This window comes from Phyllopteryx taeniolatus, chromosome 7 (assembly GCF_024500385.1).
Source record: "Phyllopteryx taeniolatus isolate TA_2022b chromosome 7, UOR_Ptae_1.2, whole genome shotgun sequence".
Classification (NCBI taxonomy): Eukaryota; Metazoa; Chordata; class Actinopteri; order Syngnathiformes; family Syngnathidae; genus Phyllopteryx; species Phyllopteryx taeniolatus.
Genome location: NC_084508.1, coordinates 14,105,896 through 14,132,823, shown reverse-complemented (window position 1 = coordinate 14,132,823; position 26,928 = coordinate 14,105,896). Strand labels below are relative to the sequence as shown.

The window sequence follows — 26,928 nt, the reverse complement described above, 5'->3', positions numbered from 1 at the left end:
AAGTGTGACGTCAGAGAAGGTTTGGTCACGTGACCAAGGCGACTTCCACTGTTTGGTTGCCATGACAACGCGTTTTTCACTAAGTTAAATGGCCACCAAGAAGCTCTCTTTCTCTCAACTCCACCGAAATTCTTGGAAATGTACGGTGTTGTTGGACATTCACACAGTAAGTGCGCCATTCCCACAGTTAAACAAAAACAAGTCGCTCTGTTACGTAGCAAGCTTAACATTTAAACACATCTGTCCTGTTGTGGTTTCCTCTTAACGCTGAAGGTGTACGTGTATGTACGTCGAGTTCTTGTGGCGAGTAAAATCATATTTTAGGTAATACTGTCATTGGCAAGCTGCACAGGAAAACATATGACTTTATTTTCTTTACAAAAATGCCGACATTTAATAACCAGCCCACTTCCTGTTTTAAAGAGATTTGCGCATGCGTAGTGTAAGCATAGCATGGTGTCGCGAGACTGGGGACCGCAAATTTGATGAAGCTGCAATTTAAAAAAATTTATAAATTCAGTAACGTGTTGATTTTTTTTTTTAATCAAAGTGTCATATCTGAGCTCCTTTTTTGAATTTCTGGTATTGGAATATGAAAATAGATGACAATATATTTTACGCAGTCGATTATTTTTTGTACAAGACGAGGTATTTCAGAATCAGAATCATCTTTATTTGCTAAGTATGTCCAAAACACACAAGGAATTTGTCTCCGGTAGTTGGAGCCGCTCTAATACAACAGACAGTCAATTTACAGAACACTTTGGAGACATAAAGACATTGACAAAAAACAATTGTGCAAAAAGATGCAGAGTCCTCTAGCACTTAGAGCAGTTCGAATGACTAATATTGCAATAGACCGGTGCAATGACCATTGTGCAACGGGCGCTGAGACTTCAAGGAGTGTATGCGGTTTAAAGTGACGAGTAGTGCGATAATCTGGGACAATGTTGGTTGTGCAAATGTTACAGATACTCTTCAATCAGTGTGCAAATGGAGCAGATGCTACTCTGGCATGAGTGGCCACTATATGCAAATAGTGCAGCATGGCGAGACAACTACAGCGAGTGCACGAGTAATACATAATTGGCCCCACAGAAATCTGACAACGAACTCAAGTCAAAAAAATTGCCACCTTGTTGTAATGGAATTATAGGTTAGCTGTTTAAGAAGTTGATCGCAAGAGGGAAGAAGCTGTTGGAATGTCTACTAGTTCTAGTTTGCATTGATCGGTAGCGCCTACCTGAGGGAAGGAGCTGGAAGAGCTGGTGACCGGGGTGCGGAGGGTCCGAGAGGATTTTGCATGCCCTTGTCTTAGTTCTGGCAGCGTGCAAGTCCTCAATGGTGGGTAGGGGGGTACCAACAATCCTTTCAGCAGTTTTGATTGTCCGTTGCAGTCGGAGTTTGTCCTTTTTTGTAGCAGCACCAAACCAGACTGTGATGGAAGAACACAGGACTGATTCGACTACCGCTGTGTAGAGCTGCCTCAGCAGCTCCGGTGGCAGGCCGTGCTTTCTCAGAAGCCGCAGGAAGTACATCCTCTGCTGGGCCTTTTTGAGGACGGAGTTGATGTTAGTCGCCCACTTCAGGTCCTGAGAGATTGTAATTCCCAGGAACTTGAAGGTCTCGACGGTTGACACAAGGCGGCTGGACAACATGAGGGGCAGCTGTGGCGAAGGATGCCTCCTGAAGTCCACGATCATCTCTACAGTCTTGAAGAGCCATATGGTTGAACTTGTCCTATGTTGGGGCAACAACTCATTACTGTTTGATGTTCCCTTGTCATCGGTCTTTAACACACATTTCCTGCGATGCAGGGAGCATCTGAATGAAATAGAATATCAGAGTAAAGTTCCTTTATTTCAGTATTTAATGTATTATCCAGATTCATTTAACATATAGGAAAATTGTTCTCTGAAGGCCAATGCCTACCTATTTTCCATATTTAAAAAACGAAAAAATCTAATTTTCTTATGACTGTAATTTCTTGAGATGGTGGATTTTGCATTTTTGTTAGCTCAAAGCTATAATCCTCATAATTATATAGCAAAAATAAAATCATGAAATTTCAGTAGTGTGTGTAATCCATACAAATTTCCCATTTTTGATAGAATGACATAAATGCAGCGGCACGGTGGCCGACTGGTTAGAGCGTCCGCCTCACAGTTCTGAGGACCCGGGTTCAATCCCCGGCCCCACCTGTGTGTAGTTTGCATGTTCTTCCCGTGCCTGCGTGGGTTTTCTCCGGGCACTCCGGTTTCCTCCCACATCCCAAAAACATGCATTCATTGGAGACTCTAAATTGCCCGTAGGCGTGACTGTGACTGTGAGTGCAAATAGTTGTTTGTTTGTATGTGCCCTGCGATTGGCTGGCAACCAGTTCGGGGTGTACCTACCCGATGATAGCTGGGATAGGCTCCAGCACGCCCGCGACCCTAGTGAGGAGAAGCGTCTCAGAAAGTGGATGGATGGATGCACTTAAATGCATTTTCCGCAATATTTTAATGAATTGAGATTTACCTTTAGTTGTTTGATTTGTTGAAAGGAGATCTACCACTATAAAGCATTCAACATATAGCTGCATCATTGTGTACATCAGTGAGAAAATTTGACATAAAAAAAAAACACAATTGCATAAATGTTTAGGTCACATGTCGTGGCGTGCGCCTTCCCAAGTCAGGAGATATCTACTTAAGTGTTTGCATCATGGGCCAGTGCATGAAGACTTCCTGCTTGCCGCCTCGCTTTCCATTACACTTTAACCAGCGGCTGGTTTTTGAAAAGGTGAGAATGATGACTGTGAATAAACAAAGTTGCTGATCTAATATATCTGATGGGATCGGCCTCTTACCAAGCTGTCGGCCTAACCTTGCTTACAGTATTGATTTGCTTTGTCTTTACGCAATGTGCTACACCAGACTTACACAAATGCTGTTGACCCCACTGCAGTGGCTGAGCGCCTAAAAGGTAAATGGCACTCTTGAGATTTTCCTCCTCATCTCTTGAGTCCTACATCCTGTGCTGTGCAAGCATGCAGGCTCTTAGCTTCTATCTACACTGACCGCTCCGATGCATGTGCTTTTCTTCCTCTTAGCTGACACAACAACTTTTCGGCTGATTCAGTCGGCATCTCCAGGTCGGATTTTTGAGAGCATTATGTTCCCCACTGTGCAAAAAGCCATGTGTTTATGTATATGTTACCTTGTCTTTTTGCGGTGCCAGAGAGTAAGAGCCTTGCTACGATGACGCAAAACAGCAGAGACTTCCTGAACCCTGGTCCCAGTCTGAGCGCTGCTGAAGACTCCTTGCAGAGAGATGCATTGATGATGGAGAGATCCTCGAGATTCCATGTATGCTGGCTTGCATCAAACTATATTTAGTCCTTTCAAAATATTCAAAATATGCCTAGAAATATACATTAAAACATCATGTTAGCTTGTATGAGAGATACAAATAGGGGTACATTACAAAGGTATATAATTTTTTCTGGGTACTCCAGCTTCCTCCCCACATTCCAAAAAATCATGCATGTTAACCTAATTGAAGACTCTCCCATAGGTGTGGATGCGAGTGTAAATGGTTGTTTGTCTATATGTTCACTGCGATTGACTGGTGACCAGTCTAGGGTGTACGCTACCTCTAGCCCAAAGTCAGCTGAGTGAGGCCAAGAACGAGCGACATTGAAAATAAATAGATGGACGACATCTAATATCTTAAGACAATTACAGTATAATGCAATGAAATATGAATGCTATGTGCATCTGCATTATTGGTTTCCAAGATTGGCTGCACTGTCCAAAAAGTATAAATTTCAACCTTCTTTATCTTAATTTATTTCTTTTTTTTTAAAGGGGTATTCTTCTTATGGTGTGGTGTGCAGAAAAGGTCGCAAACCACTGCGCTTTCTGGACAAAAGTGTTGAGACAAACCCTTTTAATCAATTACTTAATCAATCAGGGGTTAATTTATTAGTTCCTCTTAAATGTAAATTCTTCATCTTGGACATTTGGACGATTCTGTTCTACCGACTTTGTGTTTTGGGAAGTCCCATTTCTGTTTCCAGTGCACACAAAGCAAGGTCAATAAAGGCAATAATCAATAAAGAACCACATAAAACACCTTTGGGATAAAGTATAGAACAGAGATGGCCTCTCACCTCACAAATGTTTCTTTGAGTGAATGGACAAACGTTCCCACAGACACACTCCAACATCTTGTAGAAAGTCTTTCCAGAAGAGTGGAAGCGGTTACAACTGCAAAGGGGAACTTATTTTCTTCCATTTCCTCTTCCTGTAGGTGTGCCAATACTTTTGACCATATAGTTAGTTTTGCTTGTAATGATATGAGCACGCAGACATTCCACAAGTATACATTCCAACAGCTTCTTCTCTCTTGCCATTAAATTGCTGAAGTGACACTCCGTAGTGTGTTTTTATGTCGCAAAAGTATTTTTTGTCAAAATGTCTGTCTATTGTTGAACTAGAGCAGCACCAACTACCGGAGACAAATTCCTTTTGACATATAAAGAGGATTCTGATTCTGTTGACAACAGACACCACATTAGAAATCTTGAATAGACTTCTCCCCCTATTTTCATTGAAAACTGTTTCCCCCAACCTTTTCTCATCATTCTCCCCACAGACTTGCACATTAAAATATCTTCAAGCTCCGCTCCTCGTCACTGCTGCCTTCATGCCAGTTTGTCTGCGATTTACATCAGAGTTAGACTGTCTGCCTCCATCCACAAAGCCGTATTTTTGAAACATCACAGGAGCCGCGCTCTATTCTGCAATTTGTTTCACTCAAACCCAGGCCCAGACGGAACAATTGCGGTCATAAATTGGTCATCTGGGCTTTGTGTATGTCTGTTTTCTCATCTTCATATTCTCTCTCTCTCAATATGTCACTTGCCTTGTGTTTCCAGGGTACATTTCCCACGGTGGAGTTTTCAGTGACATCGTTCATCGAGGAGTGTGATTGGATAGACGCCTCACCTGTAAGTCTCCTGACTGCTGCTACTTAAACCAGGGAGATTGTTTACGTACGTGTCTGCTTCTGTGTCAGCGGCATTTTGTGGGAACGGGGCAGCACGGTGATTAAATGTATTGTTTGACTGTTTTTATCCCTATGAATCAATTAATCTAGGTCAAAGACTCAATGTGTGACAGCAAGACGAACTCTGTCCAGCAGAGAGAGGTGAGTGCATATGTTTGTAGATGAAATAGGATGAGCCTATTCGCCTGGGTTCAATTAAATTAAGCTTTAATCAAATGGTAGCATCAGGCTGCAAACATTTATCGTTCAGCTTCTCTTAAAAATTTTTTAGTGTTATGTGATTTCCCTAAATAGCAATTTGGCTGCATAAATGCCTTTGTTTTATTGTATTAAACTAGAATAAACATTTGATCTGAGCTTATTTATCCCAGGATGCCATTACCGACAGGAAGATGAGAGAAAGACGTTAGCAGCCATTAGTGTTGTTGTGGTAATTCAGTGGTTGCTGTCTAGCTCAATGTTTGAGCGCGTGCTTTAATGCTTTGCCAGTAAGAGACAAATGTTGTATTTCACCTTGAGGTAGACCTTGTGTTCAATTTGCTGTTTTATTTCTGTCCTCGCAGATGACCAGCCACGTTCCGGTGAGGCCGTCGTCGACTTCGCCAAGGAAGTCTTCACACTACCCAGGATGGTCCAAACACAGACGCTCTCCCTCCCCGCCCCCGTGCCGCCATATATCTTGCAAGACAAATAGAAGGCCACAAAAACACAGAGTTTGTCTAGAACCGGGCTACCAGCAGCCCACTGTTGCTTCCACGACTCGCGCGCTGTCGCCTTACACACACCGAAAAATGTGTCAGCTCTCCCTGGATGCTGAGCAGCGGCTTAAACACCTCCAGCTTGGACCGCACTACTTCAGGAAAGAAACCGAGAGCCTCCCTCCATTCTTGGTTGGTACTAGCACACGTTCCATCAATACAATAATATTCAGCTGACTTTGGGTGCACCCTGGACCGGTTGCCAGTCAATTGCAGTGCACAGATTTTAAAAACATTAATGTTAGGATCCTTGAATGCTCAAAAATGTCCTTGGATGTAAATATGAGTGGTTGTTTGTGTATGTGCCCTGCGATTGACTGGCGAACAGTACAGGGGGGACCCCGCCTCTCGCCCGTGATAGAGAATGGATGAATGAGTGATGTTTTTTTACATTCAGGCTTCTGGCAATTAAGTGTGATGTCAGGTTTGTTCACTGCGGCGTAGTTTGCACGTCGGAACGCCAACTTTGTCTGAGGTTTAAAATTTCTGACTAGCCTTTGTTACTTTGGTCCCAGCTCTCTGCAGGTCATTCATTAGGTCCCCACGTGTGTTTTGGGGATTTTTGCTCAGCGTTCTTGTGATCATTTTGATCCCATGGAGTGAGATCTTGCATGGAGCCCCAGATCGAGGGAGATTATCAGTGGTCTTGTATGTCTTCCATTTTCTAATAATTGTTCCCACAGCTGATTTCTTCACACCAAGCTGCTTACCTATTGCAAATTCCAAATGGAGTTTGGAATTTTGACCGTTTGAGGTTGTGGACAGGTGTCTTTTATGCTGATAACGAGTTCAAACAGGTGCCATTAATACAGGTAATGAGTGGAGGACAGAGGAGCCCCTTGAAGAAGAAGTTACAGGTCTGTGAAGGCCAGAAATCTTGCTTGTTTGTAGGTGACCAAATACTTATTTTCTTACTGGATTTTTTTTCCCTCATTTTGTCTCTCATAGGTGAGGTATACCTATGATGAAAATGACTTTGTGTCCAAAACATCAAACCTCGGCTGTCACTCTGATGAGCTCATTTCTAATTTTATCCAACGTGGTCACTCCGAGAGCGAACCTCAACATCTTCATTTGCGCCCCCTCCAGCTCTGCTTCCTGTTGTCTCTTCAGTGCCACTGTCTCTAATCCGTACATCATGGCTGGCCTCACCACTGTCTTATAAACGTTGCCCTTCATCCTAGCAGAGAGTCTTCTGTCACATACACACCTGACACCTTCCTCCACCCGTTCCAACCTGCTTGGACCCGTTTCTTCACTTCCTGACCACACTCACCATTGCTCTGGACGGTTGACCCCAAGTATTTCAAGTCCTCCACCCTTGCCATCTCTCCTCCCTGTAGCCTCACTCTTCCACCCCTCTCATTCATGCACATATATTCTGTCTTACTTCAGCTAATCTTCATTCCTCTGCTTTCCAGTGCATGCCTCCATCTTTCTAACTGTTCCTCCACCTGCTCCCTGCTTTCACTGCAGATCACAATGTCATCTGCAAACATCATGGTCCATGGGGATTCCAGTCTAACCTCATCTGTCAGCCTATCCATCACCACTGCAAACAGGAAGGGGCTCAGGGCTGATTCCTGATGGAGACCCACCTCCACCTTAAATTTGTCTGTCACACCTACAGCACACATCACTGCTGTTCTGCTGCCCTCGTACATGTCCTGTATTATTCTAACATACTTCTCTGCCACTCCAGACTTCCGCATGCAGTACCACAGTTCCTCTCTGGGTACTCTGTCATAGGCTTTCTCTAGATCTACAAAGACACAATGTAGCTCCTTCTGACCTTCTCTGTACTTTTCCATCAACATCCTCAAGGCAAATAATGCATCTGTGGTATTCTTTCTAGGCATGAAACCATACTGTTGCTCGCAAATACTCACTTCTGTCCTGAGTCTAGCCTCCACTACTCTTTCCCATAACTTCATTGTGTGGCTCATCAACTGTATTCCTCTATAGTTCCCACAGCTCAGCACATCACCCTTGTTCTTAATTTGGCTCTATGGCGTTTGTGTAATCGAAAAAGTCGGGCCGTCCCATTTTTGTGCTTGGTGGATATAATAATAAACTGAATTAATACCTCTCTGACAATGTCAATCAAAACTAAACCTCGTTATCTTTGATAAGAAATATTTTGTTCATGTAACTCTTGTGTTGAATTTCATTAGCGTGTGCAGGCGTACACAGTGTTGTGGCTGGTGAGTGTATAGTTCCTACCTCTCGGGGATCTTACAGATGTGAACATTATTAATATAGCGAGAGGATTAAGTGGACGTCATAATAAAAAGGGAGTGTTAATCTCTTCACCTGAGCTGTTAATGGATTGTGATGTGGCTGACAATGTTTCACTGTGGGATTCTAAAGAGCTACTTATTTTAGGAGGGTGCATGTAGTTATCTGTGAACATTAGATTTTTATGTGTGTGTATCACTTTTGTGGGGGATTTTGCATATCAAGGGCAGAGGTTTTACAAAGGCAAGGCCACAGGGGACACACAGTCCCTCTTTCCCTCGCTTTATTCCCGCCTCTTCACGTTGACATCTACCGTAATCCCGATGTACCGCTGTCAAAATCCCTGAGCACACTCTTATTAAAGAGAGAGATTAAACACTGCAACGTGATGGGAATTTACCGGAATAACACTGACATTGCTCTGCTTTTTCCTAAGGGAGTCCCCTGTGAGCAATTAACCCAGGTAATTGAGAGTCAAACTGCAAATTAGCAAATAGATACCTAATGAAGTGGCTTCAACAGGAGGCACATTCGTTTTAAGATTAGAACTGTTTTGTGCTTGTTTATAAGCCTTGTTGCTTTATTCAGGATCAGAATTTGACACATTCTGGAATAAATGTGCCAACGTGATGATGCTCTATGTTCTCCTGTGTTATGTGCCGACAGGTTTCGACTTGTAGTAGTCTGACGGATGCTCCTTTGCCACAGAGTTACATGCACTGCTGCCACACGGTCAGCCTCTTAGATGATGACTCCGGTAAGTCTCATCAAGCAAACTTGACTTCTACGTAGTATTTGGCAGTATTTAAAGGTGCATGTCAGCTACCCTGCTGCTGCAAATAAAAATAAAAAAATGGACAGTTCATTTACTGAACAAGTGTTTGTTATTTTTATTTTATTTCAATCGCTTTAACGTACTGTTAGCTTTTGAAGCAGCAAGACTTTTCAATGCAACAGCATACTTTAAGTGTCATTTGAGCAATATAGAATTACAATTTGTATGGAATAATGTGCAGCACTGCCCTTGTCTTTGCAGACTCTCTCCTTGACAGTTACAGACCCAGAGCATCCATAGTAAGTCTTAATTACAATAGCTTGTCATATTCAATCCAAACATACAACCCTTTTAAAAGTGCTAATATAAAACGCCAAAAACAAGCTATAAGATGTATTCAAAATTTTCCAGAAATATGACAATAACTGAGCAAAAAATCACGTTTTTCATTTCAGGTTCAAGCTGTTTAACTCTGTGTTTGCTTCTAAGTGTGTGTCTTACTTTTTCTAAGTGTGTGGGAAAATAAAACCTCCGGCAGCAAACATTTATTCACTTATTCAAACACATTTAACCCGTGCAGATGCGGTCAGATCGTGCGTGGTCGTCTCCCGGGCCGTTATTCCGACGCGATGAGTTGAACCAAAGTCCTCTTCAAGACTCCTCCGCCTCTCCTATGTCAAAGAGGAGGGGCCCTGTGACTTTCAAGCACCCCCTCACGGAAAGGTGAAAGAATGATTTCATCACTCACAATACTACAAGTCACTTTGTTTCACATCTTGACCAAGACATCTAACTGGATGTACGATGCATTCTCCATGCGTAACGTGGGAAGTATATCCACCTCCGTAACCATAGGTGGTGCTATTCTTTCATAATAACATTTTGGCCTCTTATTTTAAATGACAGTGTTGTCTTAACTCTCAAAAAGCAAATATTTAAAAATTAGGGAAAAAAAGGTTTTCACGAACTACTCAGTGGTGTCTTTGTAAACCTTTGTCATTGGAGGACCAGTGCATGTACAGTATGTGTTCTGTGTGGGCACGTTATGATCAAAACCAACGGCACTGTTGTATGCAGAGGTGGGTATTAACACGCTACATTTACTCAATTACATTATTCAAGTAACATTTTTCGATGAATTGTACTTGTCAGAGTAGTATTAATGAAGCGTAGTTTTTACTTTTCCTCAAGTATTTATGTTAAGAAGAAACTACTTTTACTCCGTTACAATGATCTACATGCCGCTCACTACTTTCATTTATCAATAATTGTGTGCGCGATCTATTTTTCGACTTTCGTTTTCGACTTCTGCATTGGGCGCCGTTGCTCTAATGCAGTGATTCCCAACCAGTGTGCCATGAGTGATTTTCAGGTGTGCCGTGGAAGATTATCTAATTTTACTTAATTGCTCAAGAAATTATTCATTTACAAGAAATAATGCATCTTTGTTCCTCTATTTATGCCAGTGAGGCATAGTGACAGACAGAACAAATAAATGTTCTTCTGTTAGATGGCAGGAGCGACTGGTTAGAGCGTCAGCCTCACAGTTCTGAGGACCCGGGTTCAATCACCGGCCCCCCCTGTGTGGAGTTTGCATGTTCTCCCCGTGCCTGCGTGGGTTTTCTCCGGGCACTCCGGTTTCCTCCCACATCCCAAAAACATGCATTAATTGGAGACTCTAAATTGCCCGTAGGCATGACTGTGAGTGCGAATGGTTGTTTGTTTCGATGTGCCCTGCGATTGGCTGGCAACCAGTTCAGGGTGTACCCCGCCTCCTGCCCGATGACAGCTGGGATAGGCTCCAGCACGCCCGCGACCCTAGTGAGGAGAAGCGGCTCAGAAAATGGATGGATGGATGAATGGATGGATGGATAGATGGCAGGAAATACATACAGTAATTACTGTGTATCTACTTTGCGACATTTTTCCGAGTTTTACCTGTTCCCTCACAGAGTCCCTAGAAACAAGTAAGCATTTGAGCTGACAGCAAACTGGAGAACACTCAGTACACTTAGTATGTATTGTACAACATTGTCTCAGATTATCGCGCTACTAGTCACTTTAAACTGCAAACACTCCTTGAAGTCTCAGCGCCATTTACACAATGGTCATTGCACCGGACTATTAGTATATTAGTCATTCAAACTGCTCGAAGTGCTAGAGGACTCTGCATCTTGTTGCACAATTGTCAAAAAATAAATAAATTGTACCGGCCTTACCAGATAACTAGCAACCCTTTATTGCTCAGTGACTGTTTTTCTCAATGCCTTTATGTCTCAAAAGTGTTCTCTGTCAATTGACTGTCTGTTGTCATACTAGAGCGGCTCCAACTACCGGAGACAAATTCCTTGTGTGTTTTTTGGACATACTTGGGAAATAAAGATGATTCTGATTCTGATTGACAGTTGTTAGGTTCATTGAAGTCTCTAAATTGTTCATATATAGACAAAACAAGAATTCACAATCACATTCACACCTATGAGCAATTGAGAGTCTTCAGTGAAACGTAAATGCTTGTTTTGGAATGCGGGAGGAAGGAAGGAGTACCCAGTGTGAACATGCGAACTTGACACAGGAAGGCCAGAGCCGAGATTCGAGCCCCGAATTCTGTAACTATTTACACTAACGCATATCGGCAACAGCCTTTGATTCAGAAACTTTCCGCACATAAAAACCCTGTTAATTTCTTCACATTCCTGCCCGAGCAGGATAAAGAAGTATAATCCTTCTCTTGTCGGTTTTGCCAACATGAATTCCTCCCAATGTGTGTGTGTAAACAAATACACGGTTGCTGTTTGCTTGTAAGATCTCCACAGACAAAGAGGCACCTGCCTGTTGTCCCAATGATGAGATATAGAACAGCTACATGGCAATCGCGTGAGCTGGTGGTCGCCTGTGTGTGTATGTGGTTGTTAAATTAGAGGCGCTGATGTACCGCCATGTTTGTTCATTACCGGCCGGCGAGGAGGGAAAACAAAGAGGAAAAGTGTATTGATTTGTGTCGCCACCTCACTCTTGATGCCTTTGACCCGACGCTCACTTTAATAGATTCAGAAGAGACCTTGTCATCCATCACGCCAGCTGCCAGTTGATCACACGGCCGACGCCCACGTTGGGTTGTGTTTGTCTGCCCCCACGCCCCCCCACCCCACCTCAAACTCAGCTCATAAGCAAACGTTAAAATCAATAGACAATCTCACCGCAAAGTCAATTGCAGGAAATGAACGATAGTTTTGTCCCAATTGAAAACGCCACAAGAGTTGCACTGCGTCAGATTAGAGCAGCGAGGGGAAGGCCACGGCTCGCCACTTCACTCGGGTTTCATCTCGACACACAATGAGGGATGACACCTAAAGCTACATCTCCTCAGTCTGCTCATGTTTCTCCTGTCTGACTTTCTGACTTGATTTCGACAGAACATGAAAAGTTTTGCAAGCACAGTGGAGTGGCCTACTGAGCATTTACATTATCATGAGCCCTGTAATATTTGTTGCATTCATTTACTGTATTTTAGTTTTTTTCCCCCGAAGTTGGTTCATTAGAATGCGCTTATTCAATTTTGACTTTTATTTATTCATTTATCTAATTCAATAATTGGATAAGTGATTATAAGTAAATATTTATATATCAATAACATAAAATAAAATAAACCTTTTTACTTATACCTTTAACATGTTTATTTTACTAAATATTGGTTAATTGCTGCATGTGTGGTATCTGTCTTGGGTTTTAGCAGTCTTGACGTAAACCTGTGGTTCTCAGACTTTTTACACCAAGTGCCACCTAAAGATATACTGAGTTTAGGAAGTAACAACATAATGACTAATATTGAACTCCAGTAGTGTAGCAAGCTCAAGTGATCATAAAAAACGAGGCAGTGGTTTTATTCCTAAAATGTATAGTTCATATTATTGTAAGCCACTGTAACATTATACACAGGTTCCACGTTTCGACTGTGCCTGGAAAAAAAAAGGCAAATAAAAAAACGGTACTTAAATAATGACAATTTAAATGCATTGTACATAAAAGTCAACTATCTTTTTTTTAATCCAAATTAATGTTTGTAAACAGTTTTAAACGATTCGATGCAAATGCAAAAAAGTAAAATACAACTGAACTGCACTTAACAAATGGATCTTAAAAAAAAAAGAACTAACATTATGCCCAGTTTGAACATTAATGTGCAGTGATTCTCGTCTACCGCCAGAGGAACCCCAAAAAATAAAAATAAAATAAAGACCTAATTGATTTATTGTAAACAATAAAAAAAACTTGGTAAAACAAACCATTTTACCAATACCGATTTACAGTAATAAATAATTGCCTAATTAATGTACAGTATTATAAATAATACAATGAAAATGTGTTAACAATTTTACATAAATATTTTTTAAAAGATGGAAACTTAACAAAACTGACGTCAGTGAAATGCCTTTAACCGTAATTGTAAACATATTGTAAAATGAATACCACTCGAACTATTGTCTTTGTAAAGGCAAAATCTTTGCTCCGGCTCTCATATTGCATCGCATTGGGTCGTGTGGGTGTACCTAATGTTGTGGCCATTGTGTGTCGACGAAGCACACGCTTGGTTTGTGATCAAGGGTGAATGAAGAACTTGGAGGTAAATGACACCTTTTTAGTGCCAAAGTATCAGCTTTGTTTCGCGTGGGGCTGTAGCGCCCTTTAGTGGACAAAAGGAAAATTGTCTGAGGATGTTTTGGGCTTTTCAAAAAATCCACACACTTACAACTTCTCAAATATGATTTTGTATTGTATATTATCGTTGGACTTCTGTGATTTTTTTTTTCACTTAACAGACTATGCTATCAAATGCACATCACATTTGCATATACATTCAGTATCACTGTGATATTAAATAATTTTAACACAAAGTATAATTGTGACGATATTTTTATTTATATTGATAAAATATAGGCACAATAAATGTGATTCAATACAAGAGCTCTATCTGTAGATCATTTGTCCATCCAGCTCTTCCGTGGGAATCCCGAGGCGTTCCTAGGCAAGCAGAGAGATGTTGTCTCTCCAGCGTATCCTGGGTCGTCCCCGGGGTCTCCTCCCGGTGGGACGTGCCCGGAACACATCAGCAGGGAGGCGTCCAGGAGGCATCCTAAACAGATGCCCGAGCCACCTAATCTGGCTCCTCTCAATGCGGAGGAGCAGCGGCTCTACTCTGAGCTCCTCCCAGATGACCGAGCTTCTCACCCTATCTCTAAGGCAGAGCCCGGACACCCTGGGGAGAAAACTCATTTCGGCCGCTTGTATCCGGGATCTTGTTCTTTCAGTTACGACCCACAGCTCATGACCATAAGTGAGAGTAGGAACGTACATCGACCGGTAAATAGAGAGCTTCGCCTTTCGACTTAGCTCCTTCTTCACAACAGACCGATACAAAGTCTGCATCACTGATACAAAGTCTGCATCACTGCAGACGCTGCACCGATCCGCCTGTTGATCTCCCATTCCATTCTTCCCTCACTCGTGAACAAGACCCCAAGATATTTGAACTCCTCCACTTGGGGAAGGATCTCATCCACCCTTTTCCAACTAAGGACCATGGTCTCAGATTTAGAGGTACTGATTCTCATCCCAGCCGCTTCACACCCGGCTGCGGGAAGGGGGACCCACGTAACGTTTAGGGCTGTGCCCGGCCGGGGTCCATGGGTGCAGGCCCGGCCACCAGGCCCTCGCCTTTGAGCCCCACCTCCAGGCCTGGCTCCAGAGGGGGTCCCAGTGACCCACGTCCAGGCAAGGGAAACCTAGATCCATATATTTTGTTTGTCATAGCGGTTTTCGGAGCCGTGCTTTATCTGGTTCCTCACCTAGGACCTGTGTGCCATGGGTGACCCTACCAGGGCCGTGAAGCCACAGACAACTTAGCTCCTAGGATCATTGGGACACACAAACCCCTCCACCACGATAAGGTGACAGCTCAAGGAGATCATTTGTATTTATAAAAAAAAAAAAAAAAAAAGTTGTTTTGATTTGACAGTCACAGAGGTATTAATTTAATAAATGTGTTCATTATTAGAGTTGTAGTGTATTGCATTATAATCAAAGTGGATTCTGATGTTGCACCCCTCTAAATAAATGTAGCACCTGAAGTATATCACTACCGCTTTTGTACTGGACTTTATTATATTGTGCAGGTGTAAGCTTTTACATTGTTCACATATGTAGAACGGCTTCACCAACTCATTTTGTTTCTGTTGCTTGGTCTTCCCAGGCTGCAGCAAAGTGAACCCAGTCCATCCTACTGGGAGCAGATCCACAGCAGAGTCCAGAAGATTCTGCTAACACACAGAGTCCCCTTGGACTTGGACTGACCTCCTGAGCTGAGGATAAACTGAAAATCCATCACTTCAGCGTTTAAAGCACACACTAACAAACGTCGTTGTGGTGAGTTTCACACACTTGCTACTTAAATATGTTTGATACGAATTCGCATGAACACCTGCTGGGTGGGCTTTTTTGTCGTCACCTCCACCTGAAAAAGAATGCTGCAAGGTGACGTTCAAAGGCAAGCAAAGACCTTTGTGGGGAAAAATGCAAGATGTTAAAGAGCTCATGAGCACACAAGATAGACAAAAGGCCATACTGGAACAGTACAAATTTAATAAATTTGGTGAAATCAATGCATTCTTGCTTTTCACCCCAAATATTTATTTTATCCACTTAAATTGATGAAATACATACACACTAAATATGAAATAATCATTGACACTTCTCATATTATATCATGAATATACAGGGCCAGTGCCAGTTCTGACAGGGGCACCACTCGAAAATGCTTAAGGTCAGACCAGTACACTGAACTAAAAAACAAATCAATCATGTCAGCCGATTAGTCAACAAATGACGGTAATTCTAAAACACTGTACACTAGTGTACATTGCACCAGTGACTTCGGCTTCTTAGAAATATGCCCATCAAACGGTGTTTCTAAAATTGCTGCAATAAGATGGTTGGGATGTTCTTGCTTTGATGCAGTATTAGTTGACATTGATCGTGGAAGGAGCCATTTTCAAGACACCTTTTTAATCAATTTCACAAAGAGCACATCAAACAAAATAAAAAAAAAAAGTAAAACTTTTTTTAGGGTTCAAACAAAAATACGAATGATTATGAAATAATTTATGCACATGAAATATACATTAATGAAAAAAGTTTTTCAGGATTTTCATTGACTTTAAAATGTCTTCTAGGATTCGTGAAGTTTAAAATTTAAGACTTCGTGTAACATTTTTCATGAAAAATGCAACAGCATGTACACATGAACAGAGAACTTGATGCTTAGTCGTATCAAATATTATTTGTTCCAATACAAAATAAAAACAAATACAAATGTTCCATTTATCATATTGTTAAAGGTGTTCAAGTGTTTACAGAAAATGTATTTTTTTAAATTCATACAAAACAAACAATGGCGCCAGCAGCTTGCAGTTTAATCATAATTTGACTGTTTATTTTAATATTTGTAAATGACAAGGATTGCTGTGCAGGGAAAATAAAAACCCATGTTTTCAACACGTTATTTCCCATTGTACATACCATAATTTGTGTACAAGTCCATCTTTGTAAGACTCGTGTCTCACATACAATCTCGCTTTGTGACTTTCTCTGATTTCTTGTGAAATTTATTCTTCTTGTATTTCTTGTGCTTGCCGGATGCCTGAGCTGCTTTCTCGGCCACGATCTTCTGGAACTTTTTCTTGTTGTTGCTGAAAACACACCAGTACACAAATTAATTTATAATTTTTTCTCCCCCAGTATTATCTTGCATCAACTTGAGTGTGACTGCCTTTCACCTGGCTCCTTTCTTGTCGTACAGAAAACAATAAAATGATTCTGCTCATGTTGTCTGTTTCTTATTGGGAAGTCACTTGTCACTTACTAAATTTAGCGACCAACTGACTATGTTTTAGTAAACTAGCTCCTCTCTGTTCGCAGCCATGTTGTCAGTGGAAACGTTAACTCCCCAAACCATAGAGAAAGTAGAATAAAATAACTGCATTAACAATGTTGTCTAACCTCCTGAACTCTGCGTCAGCCAGCAGCTCCTCCACCATGGTCCTCTTCCTCTGCTTCTTGGGAATGCGGGAATGATAGAAGTCGACGGGGTTGTCCACCACGGTGGCCATCTGCATCCAGGCACAAAAACGCTCGTAAAACACCACGCATCCTTTGGATAAGCAATGACATATTCAGATGTTATTCTTGGCCCTGACCTGGAAGTACTTGGCGAACCCATCTCGGTCATTCTTCTTGTAGAACCTCTTGGGATCCATGGAGGCTCTCATCTTGAGCAGTTTCAGGTCTCCCTTGAGCTCATTGCTGAGCTCAGGAGCTTTCATATTGAACCAAGCATCCCCTGTGGTCTTCTCACGCTCCACCTTGGTGGAAAAACATTTTATATGAAAGAACATGTTTTTAGAACGAGATTAAATGCATTTTTATCTAATTTATACACTTTAAAATTGACAACTGTGTTAAATTGCTTATTTATGTATAGAACAGTCTGTCAGCGTACCAGTACAACCAAACTGGACAGTCTTCCTTAACTTAAATAAAATACTAAAACAAAAAGTAAAGTGTGGGAATGCAAGGACTAAGTACAACAATTTGGAATGCATTAAACTAAAAGCAGAATTCTTATACAGCAATTACGACAAGTGTATTATACGCATAAAGAAATGACCAAAATAATAAAAAGTACTAATTGAAACAATTCATAGCATATATATTGTGTTAAAATTTAAATATGTGCTTATATAAATCAAATTTCAATAAACAGCTAAAAAGTGCATCAGCAACTCTCCTTTCACACGTGTGAGGGCATTACAGTAATTAAGTATATAGTGGACTCCCACTATTCACAGAGGATAGGGACTGTGCGAATAGCGAAAATCTGAGTATAACTAAAACTCATTATGATTGTCATGAAAATGTCTAAAATCAGAAAATAAACCCATCAAAGAAGCGGGTGAAAGGGTAAAAAAAAAAAAACAGTAAAGTGGGGGTCCAGTGAAAAAAATAAATACCATGAAAAAGTGAGGGTTCCGTGAATGACGGAGGATAGGTTACAAAATAAAAATCTACAAATACACAAACACAATTGCTATAAACCGCATATTTCCACTATAGTGTTCCCCCACATATTAGCGATTTGCAACTTGCAGATGGACCTATTTGAAGATTTTTTTAGGAGCATTTCCTCTGTTATTGGCAGAAACTTTTATCTGTTCACCGTTTTTTGTGCTCATGCCTCAGCCCTGTCTAGTATAAATATATTGCTTTGCTGCCATATTGTAGCATATTGGTGCCAAGGAACTATGTTGAAGTGTGTTGAGGAGCCTCATGTAGTGCTTTGCCACCATCTTGTGGCATCTATAGGCAATTATAAACCTTTTAGGAGAGGGCATCGAGAATCGAGAGGAACCCGGACTAACGTTCCGGTTCTCCCGGAACCGTTCAAATTTAAAAAATTTGGTTCCCAGTTTCGATGCCTAGTCCTCCAGCCGCGAAGAAGTGGCGAAAAGCAACGAAGAAGCGGCGTAAACCAACGAAGAAGAACAGGCACGATGGAGTGCTTGTGCCCAACGGCGGCAAACAAAACTGTGTCTTAACTTTGTTGAAATGAATGACCAGTCGCCTCAGTGCAACACTTGGAATAAGATTATATTGTGCAAAGGAGGGCGGCACGGTGGACGACTGGTTAGAGCGTCACCCTCACAGTTCTGAGGACCTGGATTCAATCCCCGGCCCCGCCTGTGTGGAGTTTGCATGTTCTCCCCGTGCCTGCGTTGGTTTTCTCACAGTATCACAAACACTAACCTTGTGTCTCATTGGTGGGTAGGGAAAGGAATCAGCATTTTATAGCATTGTTTCCATCCATAAAAAAAAAACAAAAACAATTATAAATAAATAAAAATCACCGCTGCCGTGTGAAGTTACTTTTCATGCCAAAATGCTGAGTTCAATTGCGTACCTTTCGAAATAAAAGACTACAAGCTTAAAAGAAGAAGTCAAGTTAAAGCGTGTACCGTTTGACGTGATGAAACAGAATACTGGGGCAGCTATACTATTTTAACAATGCTGTAAGTGAAGTCAACTCTCAGTCAACTGGGTGAGTGAAACAAAATTAAATAGTTAAGTTAAAATAACTTTTAACAATGCTATATTTAACTTTTAGCAGAAACATTAATTCATGAATATTAACTCAATTGGGTTAGTTCCACACACATTGCCTTTTAGTTCACAGGTTTGATATTGATACTGGTTATAAAGAACCTTGAGTCAAATGTTCATTTTAGTCTATGCTGCGGGCTGCTAAGAGAATGGATGTTCATAATTTGGACACCCTTTATATAAACCATGCAAACTTTTTTGACCCAGCCTCCTAAAAGAATTAAAATTAGGAATCGTTTGGAACCGGAATTGAACTAAGGAACCGGAATCGCTCAAATTCAAACGATGCCCAACCCTATTCATTACTCATTGATTTTTGCTATTCACAGTCCCTTATTCTCATCATATACTGTAGCTTAAGAACACTGCAATTTGGCTCTTTATGAGTTACCAATTTTAAAATATGAATCCAATATAATAAAAAATAGTGAAACTTACTCTGCGTTTCTGTTTCAAGGCGTGTTTGGATTCACTGTATGGCGGCACGGTGTCCTTCTTCTCAAAGTCTGGACCCAACACGCTCTTCTTCATCACCTGTGTACAAAACCATCATTGTTGTTGTTTATATGCACAGCACCATTCATACACGAGGCAGATTATAATTATTAAAAACAAGATGAAATGCAAAACAAAAATGCAGATGACAGCCCTTCTGCAAATAGCAAAAAAGGTGAGCAATTGACACCCCCTCAAAAAGGTTTACAATTGCCTATTGATGCACCAAAGCACTACTTTTCTATTAGACTGGGATTTGGCCTGTCTGATAGAAGATCCTCCTCCCCGCTTCAACATTGTTCCTTGGCACCAAGATAGCGCCAAAGCATCACTTTTCTACCAGACAGGGCTTTGGCACCATCTTGTGGCATATTAGGGTGCTTACGAAAGAGTACAAAAACAGTGTATGGGTGATTTTTTTAACCATAGACACGCACAAAAAAGAATCTGTGAATGGGTGAAATTCTGAGTCGCAAATCGTAACTAGGAGGGGGGACACAAAATGAAAACATTGAACAAAACAGTGAAATGTCAAAACAAAGATTATCAAGTTCAAATGACAAAATAAATTTAGTCTAGTGCAGAGATTTTAGGACCAATGTGTTGGAAATGTACAAAAAAAAAAAAAAGATCCTTTGGCAAGAAGGACCAACGTGACAGAACTATCAGACCATCATGGATTTCCTCAGCAGTGCAAAACCATTATAATGCTCATTATTAATCATCACCTCAAAAACAAGTCGGCGTGTGCATTTACCTCATCCTGGTCCATCTTCTCCTTCGGCCGGTGCACCGAACTGGAGCCCGGTTTTGATTTGCTGCCGTCGAAAGTGATGTACAACCCCCCGAGCTGTCTCATGTTGATGCCCGGGTCAATGCGACTTGACATCTCTTTCCTGCGACAAATGGCGAGGGGACGTCACGGCTCATTTCCTTCGCACGCTCCAAATCCAGCTCAATGAAAAGTAATGAATTGTTGCTGTGGACATATTTATATTCGCTAGATACTTTGGAGTCCTCTTGTTGACATTGCCTGGGGAAGAGGCTAAAACCTGCTGCAGTTTGTAGTAAGCCAGCGTGCTAGAAATGCATTCACAGGACACTTTATTAGTTACCTGCATGATGCAATACAAGAGCTGCGTCTAACATGCTGCCTTTACGAAGATAATGATCACTTTTGAGGTTCAGTGGTGCCTTGACCGACCGTTGACCATTCCTACCCCCCAAAAAACTTGATTACGTTTTAAATTTTAAAAAATAAATTAAAAAAAACACTCTATTGTAAAGAAACGCAAAGAGAAAGCAAAGAACTAAACTGGTTCTAAAAATAGTTGGATAAAGGAATTACTGTACATACTGTAGTATTCACGTGTGGGATGTGTAGCGTAAAGGGGCGTGGCCTAGTATGTGACGTAAGGAGCTGGACTCTGTCTGCGTGTGAGCGTCTGGGCATGAGCTGTGGCCTACAGCAGCTCCTTGCGAGTGTTCTCATTTTGTATTTGTGTGTTTGTCCCTTATAAAGCGTGTCTTTACTCACAGTAGAGGATTCCTGCTCGACAAGAGGAGCGCCGCTTCCCCGCAGTCGTCGTCATCATCGGCGCCGGCCTCCTCATCCACAAACTCCTCCTCCTCTTCCTCCACTTTCTTGGCGCCGACCACCTCCTCCTGCGTGAGGCGCTCCGTATAGTAATCTTCGTCCAACTCCTGCCCGGGCCGTGTGTCGACCATGAACAGGCCGTCGATGGACTCCGCCGCCACCACCTCCTTTTCGTGCTTCATGGAGGAGCCTCGTCGCTCTCCCATATCGTCGTCTTCTTGGTCTGAGACGTCCTCCTCCTCCTCTTCATCCTCGCTGCTCTCCATGAGCCTGATTGTTTTAGTCTTCGGTGTAGCTTTTATTTCCTTAGAGGAGGATTTCTTGAGTGTCATTTGCTCATTGACGGACGACGCTACCTTCTCCTCGGGCTTCTTGGAGGGGCCTGGTCTCTCTCCAATATCCTCTTCTTCGGATTCGTCTTCCTTTTTCTCAACCTCCTCGCTGATCTCCATGTGGCTGACAGTTGGCATGTCCCGGGTAGTTTTCGTGTCCTCGGGCAGAGATTTCTCGGGTGTCACCTGCTCATCGACGGACGCCGTGGCCTCTCCGGGCTTCCTCTCATCAATATCTTCTCCCTCCTCTTCCTTGCTGCTCTCCATCATTGTTTCCTGGGCAGCTTTTACATCCTCAGGTGTCACCTGCTGGACTTCCATGTCCTTCACCTCCTCCTGTGTTCCGGACACATCGCCATGCAAACCCTGGTCCTCCAGTGACACCTCCATGTGCACGTTTTCGTTCGTCTCGTCATCTGTTCTGACATACTCGCATGTTATTCTTGAGGTTGAAGGCCCAGTGTCCTCAATCTTTTCCACTGCCGAGGCGTCCTCTTCCTGTTTTACAGCAGACAGCTCGCCCTGCTGGTCTGCGGACGCCACTGCGACCTTACCAGAAACCTCTTCCCCATTCAGTTCTCCCTGTTCCTTCACTACCGCTTCATTTGACATCAAGGTGGTTTTCTTCTCTTCTTCCAACAATGTACAGTCTGCTTCCTCAGCAACCACCGTGCTATCTAGCACAGAGTCATCTAATAAGTTTCCCTCCGTGGCGTTTTCCAGGACAACGCAGAGATCCTTCATTAACAGCGTAGAGTTGGGCGCAGGTCGCCGCTGCCGACCGCTCCCGGAGCGACTTCTGCCGGGGCTACCCAGGGCGCAGTGTCCGTCCAGGAGGTCAGAATCTGATTCTGCGTACTTGGAACTCGAGGATCGGGTCTTCATCATTTGACGGGTGCAGATGGTGTATTCCGTACCGGATTCGAAGCCCTCAGAGTCGCAAGACTTCTCATCAGTGGTGGTGGTCCGTCGACTACTCTGAGTTGGAGAGCTTTCTGAGGCTTCGTCCAGGTCGAATGGAATAGGACACAGCTTTCTGGATCTCACACTTCTGCGGCTCGAGGACTGCGAAGCTGCAGCTCCCGAGACATCCAAAGTGAAGCTCTCGGCGTCGGAAACGTCGGACTCATCCGGTTGCGGATTGGCGTAGATTCTGGTGCTTTTTCTTTGACTTCGGGTGACGCTTTGAGATTCAGTCGGCACTAAATCGCATGTGACCTTGTCATCTGCGGCCTTGACAGGATCCACGTCAGGAACGGCGCTGCTCCTCGTGCGTTTGACAGTTTTCTGCGCAGACACTAAAGAAGAGCAGGAGTCCGCCTCAGACACTACTTCTTCAGCAAAATTCAAGGTGACAGCAAGTCTTCTGCTCCTTCTGCTAGACATCGCTGGAGGTTCACTGTCAGACACAACAGAGCTACCGGATTCTCCCTTCTTGTCTGGAGCTCTCCTCCGTGTGCTTCGGCCATTCTTGGAAGAGCAGGACTCCACCTCGGATACCTCTTCTTCCTGATACACTTTGTGGGCCGCCCTGCTGCGCGTCACCGGAAGTTCCACATCGGCCGTGACAGAGCACCCCGACTCCAGGTTGGACACATCGGCTTCGTGGGTGGAGCCCACGGGAGTGCAGGGCTGCTCGGGGCTGTGGAGTCTGGAGGTCCGGGTGCATTTTTTCAACACAGACGCCTGCGGGTCGCTCGTTTGTTCTCGAAGCCGTCCGCTGGTCTCCACCAAGGCACGGCGAGTGGAGATGTCCGCTTGTCGAGCCGCGTTCCTGGTTCTTCTCCCGTTGGATGGAGTGGCCTGTATGGCAAGAGAGAAAAACATCACTAATGCAGTTTACTACAATGTGTTTGTCGCATGATGTTTTAATGAGTGATAGGCATTTAACAACATTTCCTAAATACAGCGGTGTCTTGAAATAGGAGTATAATTTGTCATTTTCTTTTTTTTTTTTTTACCATGCTCATTGGTCAAAACACTAATTTCTCAAATCATCTTCCACATTTCAATGAATGAAATGCCATTAATCTGTTCCAGCCTCCAAGACCCCCCAAATATGTTTGTAATGTGTTAAGAAACAGCACATCATAAATATTCTGATTCTGATGTGCCACCTTGACCACCAAGGGGCAGTACAAATACAGACAAACGGATATACCGCACAGGAAGGAGATGGTCACAGTCACTCAGTAAGCTGCAGTAATATTATTCATTCTTTGCAGAGGATAAAGAATATGCCTGTGAGTATTGTTATATCATCTGTCAATATATGTTTCTGCACCATTTGTGTTCAAATATCCATTTTGAAGGCTTATAAGTACTGCAACACCGGTGTTATTCCTTAGCCTGTCTATGGCATTTCCCAATATGTGTTAGCATTAAGCTAAGCGGACTACCCAAAGTTATGTGGTCTGTTGTGGAACTCTGTTTGCTCTATGGTTCGTTTGACAGTAAGCATTAAGTGGGAGTGGCAATAAATAGCTTGAAGCCTCTTTAAAAAAATATCTATCAAACATCTGCATGTTGTGAGTTGAGTTCACTGCCACCATACACCTCATGCATGTACGTGTATCTCAGATTTTTGCTTGCATGTCAGAGCAAAAAAAAAAATTTTTTTTTTTTTTTTAAATTGTCCGAACAGCAGCTTAAATCTCAAATAACATAAATCCAGTCACTTGTATCTCGAGGCACCACTGTATAACAGTTTTGTTTCTGACAAAGTCAATTTATGAGTAAATTCAGACGAGATGTTAGTATAGTACATAGTTTTTGTGAGATTTTCGTTTGATGGCGTGTCATTAATCTTACTTACTTACTAACATTACTGTAAAAGACTGTCTGTGCCTTGGCTCAATAAAGGCTGGGAAACACTGTCCTAAAGCAACTGACGAAAAATTAGTTTTTTAAACTACGGTAAACCCCCGCTAGCACATTGCAAGATCAAAGGAGAGTCCGTTATTTCGCCAGCTGTAGGGACATGATCAATCAACAATTCCGCGAAATAAATTCCCAACTATGTTTCATCTTCAGTTATTTTGCAAACAATACAGGATTTCACAGGTTGAGAACTAATGCAGAGAAGTGCGTGTTAAATGTCTTAGATATGCCTTTCGTCAGAAACTTGACAATAAGCAAGAGCCTCAGCTGATCCTTTTGCTGACGTTCGATTTAAAGACTTATTCATTCGTATCCGTTTTGTTTGTCTGTTTGTAGCAAACATGTTTGTATCCATGAAGTCGTTCGAAATGTCTGAAGTCCGCGGTGGCCCACGTGAGTCAGAGCAGCTACACGCAGCAGCCAATCCATAATAACCGCCCCGAAAACTTCTAATATTTCACTCGAAAACAAAATGCGGGCGCGGTGCTCGGAGAAAGTTGTCTACACACTGACCTGGACATGGGAGGGCTGCTCGATATTTGTTTGAGTTGGGGAGCACACGCGCAACCTGCTCCTGGTGGCCACCATTTTGGATCACTTGTCCTGACGGTTGGCAGACCAGACAAAAGCAATCGATACACGGAAGTGAGACATTGGCGAAAGGCCGAGAGCTACTGTATATTATTAAATATATATTATTAAACAGTAAAATATGAAATGGTTTATTGGCCTGTACTTTTGCGTCGCTTTCAATTAAAAAATATATATACATATATATTTTAAATTAATGTATTAACATCGATGACAATGGGACATGAAAATACTGTATATAAGCGGCGGCTCCATACTGGACAGCAAATCGAGCACAACCTCTTTCGAAGTTGAAGGTTGAGGCTCGTAAACTACACAATTGACAGGGATAGTATGATTGAATTTTATTTTAGACTGGGGATGAGCTAAAAAGACATCTGAAAAATATGACATTGCAAGGAATCATTATTACTGAGAGGCATTTAAATAGACTATTGCGAGCCAGGTAGCTTTACCGGCGGAGGTACGACTTGGACACTGGGACCGATTTCATTTCTCATCAACTGCAAAGCTCTGGAAGGGATCACGCTTACCGGTGTGTAATGTATACGAGATGTAAACGGAATAATAACGCAATCCGAAAAAAAGACTCTCTCTGCTGTATTAATTGACATCCGAGGTGTTTGGAACGCTCACCGTATAAGGCCCTCCAAGAACAAGAACATGCCTAGTGGGATACCTGATGTCATGTACATGGCCCCTTACGTTTGGGGTACAGAAGACAGTCTTGTTCCACTGACTGAAGATTTGACCACACATAAAGACAGCTGTACATTTTTAAGTTACGTGGATGTGTTTTGATTTGTGCACAATATTAATAGAGGAATACAAATTTGAGTTCCCATCTACCATGTCCCAGGAACTCAAATCTGCAGTAGAAGGTATTCAAGTTGTTGGCTAGTGTGCTATTGTTCTCAGCTTGGGGTGATCGTCGCTTGTAATTGGTCATGATTTAGAGTCGTTCGTGCTAAACTGTTTTTCCAACTTTGCTGCATAGTTTCTCTTTGCAATGTTAATTTCTTTAGTCAGCTGGTTCCTAGTGTGATTATACAGAGCCCTGTCCCCGCTCTGATATGCAACCTCCTTAGTTTGGCGAACTTGCTTAAGTTTGGCAGTGAACCACGGCTTGTTGTTGAACATGCGAAATGACTTTGTTGGTACACACACAGGAGGTGTTCCAGAATGAAATGCAGTTACATGTTGACTGCGTCATCCACAGACCTGTTTGCTTGGTAGGGAAATTGCAGGGGGTCCAGCAGGGGTCCTGTGATGTTCTTGACCTCTAGCACGAGGCGTTCAAAGGACTTCATTGCTTCACTTTTTGTTAATTGTATTTAATAATTAAAATAATTAAATGCTATCTTCATTTTACTTAATTTTTGTAAAAATATTTTAAATAGATTTAATGTAACATAAATAATTTCATCAAATTAAAATATTTAAATTATTTAATAATGTAACATTTACAGTGGGTATGCAAAGTTTTCAGACCCCCTTAAATTTTTCACTCTTTTATATTGCAGCCATTTGCTAAAATCATTTGTTCATTTTCCGCCCACATTAATGTACACACAGCACCCCCATATTGAGAGAAAAAAACAGAATTGTTGAAGTTTTTGCAGATTTATTAAAAAAAGAAAAACTGAAATATCACACAGCCATAAGTATTCAGAACCTTTGCTCAGTATTTAGTAGAAGCACCCTTTTGAGCTAATATAGCCATCAGTCTTTTTGGGATTGATAGAAAAAGTTTTTCACACCTGGATTTGGGGATCATCTGCCATTCCTCCTTGCAGATCCTCTCCATTTATGTCAGGTTGGATGGTGAAGGTTGGTGGGCAGTCATTTTCAGGTCTTTCCAGAAATGCTCAATTGAGTTTAAGTCAGGGCTCTGGCTGGGCCATTCAAAAACAGTCACGGAGTTGTTCTGAAGCCACTCCTTCGGTATTTTAGCTGAGTGCTTAGGGTCATTGTCTTTTTGAAGGTGAACCTTCA

The 26,928-nt window shown here is 42.2% G+C and overlaps 2 protein-coding genes across 2 annotated transcripts; one reads left to right on the top strand and one right to left on the bottom strand.

Annotated features, from left to right (window-relative positions):
* Positions 1-38: 38 nt before the first annotated feature.
* On the top strand, positions 39-15,485 carry spata6 (spermatogenesis associated 6). The gene is made up of 12 exons (XM_061778959.1): positions 39-166; positions 2,647-2,784; positions 2,919-2,967; positions 3,095-3,136; positions 3,223-3,350; positions 4,925-4,996; positions 5,146-5,196; positions 5,619-5,945; positions 8,718-8,808; positions 9,088-9,125; positions 9,407-9,549; positions 15,077-15,485. The coding sequence occupies exons 1-12, from the start codon at positions 89-91 to the stop codon at positions 15,174-15,176; spliced, it is 1,257 nt and encodes a 418-aa protein (XP_061634943.1). The 5' UTR covers positions 39-88; the 3' UTR covers positions 15,177-15,485.
* dnttip2 (deoxynucleotidyltransferase, terminal, interacting protein 2) lies at positions 15,446-24,988 on the bottom strand. Its single transcript, XM_061778947.1, has 7 exons — positions 24,856-24,988; positions 21,071-23,265; positions 20,291-20,429; positions 19,477-19,572; positions 17,079-17,243; positions 16,882-16,991; positions 15,446-16,571 (listed from the first exon to the last, which is right to left on the bottom strand). The coding sequence occupies exons 1-7, from the start codon at positions 24,928-24,930 to the stop codon at positions 16,442-16,444; spliced, it is 2,910 nt and encodes a 969-aa protein (XP_061634931.1). The 5' UTR covers positions 24,931-24,988; the 3' UTR covers positions 15,446-16,441.
* Between the last annotated feature and the right edge of the window lie 1,940 nt (positions 24,989-26,928).

Coding starts and splice junctions, on each gene's coding strand:
- spata6 (XM_061778959.1), top strand. CDS start 89: ATGGCCACCAAGAAGCTCTCTTTCTCTCAACTCCACCGAAATTCTTGG. Junction 2,968..3,094: donor AGTGGCTGAGCGCCTAAAAG/GTAAATGGCACT, acceptor TCTTCCTCTTAG/CTGACACAACAACTTTTCGG. Junction 5,946..8,717: donor AGAGCCTCCCTCCATTCTTG/GTTGGTACTAGC, acceptor ATGTGCCGACAG/GTTTCGACTTGTAGTAGTCT.
- dnttip2 (XM_061778947.1), bottom strand. CDS start 24,930: ATGGTGGCCACCAGGAGCAGGTTGCGCGTGTGCTCCCCAACTCAAACA. Junction 16,992..17,078: donor GGTTCGCCAAGTACTTCCAG/GTCAGGGCCAAG, acceptor GCCTGGATGCAG/ATGGCCACCGTGGTGGACAA. Junction 16,572..16,881: donor GCTGACGCAGAGTTCAGGAG/GTTAGACAACAT, acceptor GTGTGTTTTCAG/CAACAACAAGAAAAAGTTCC.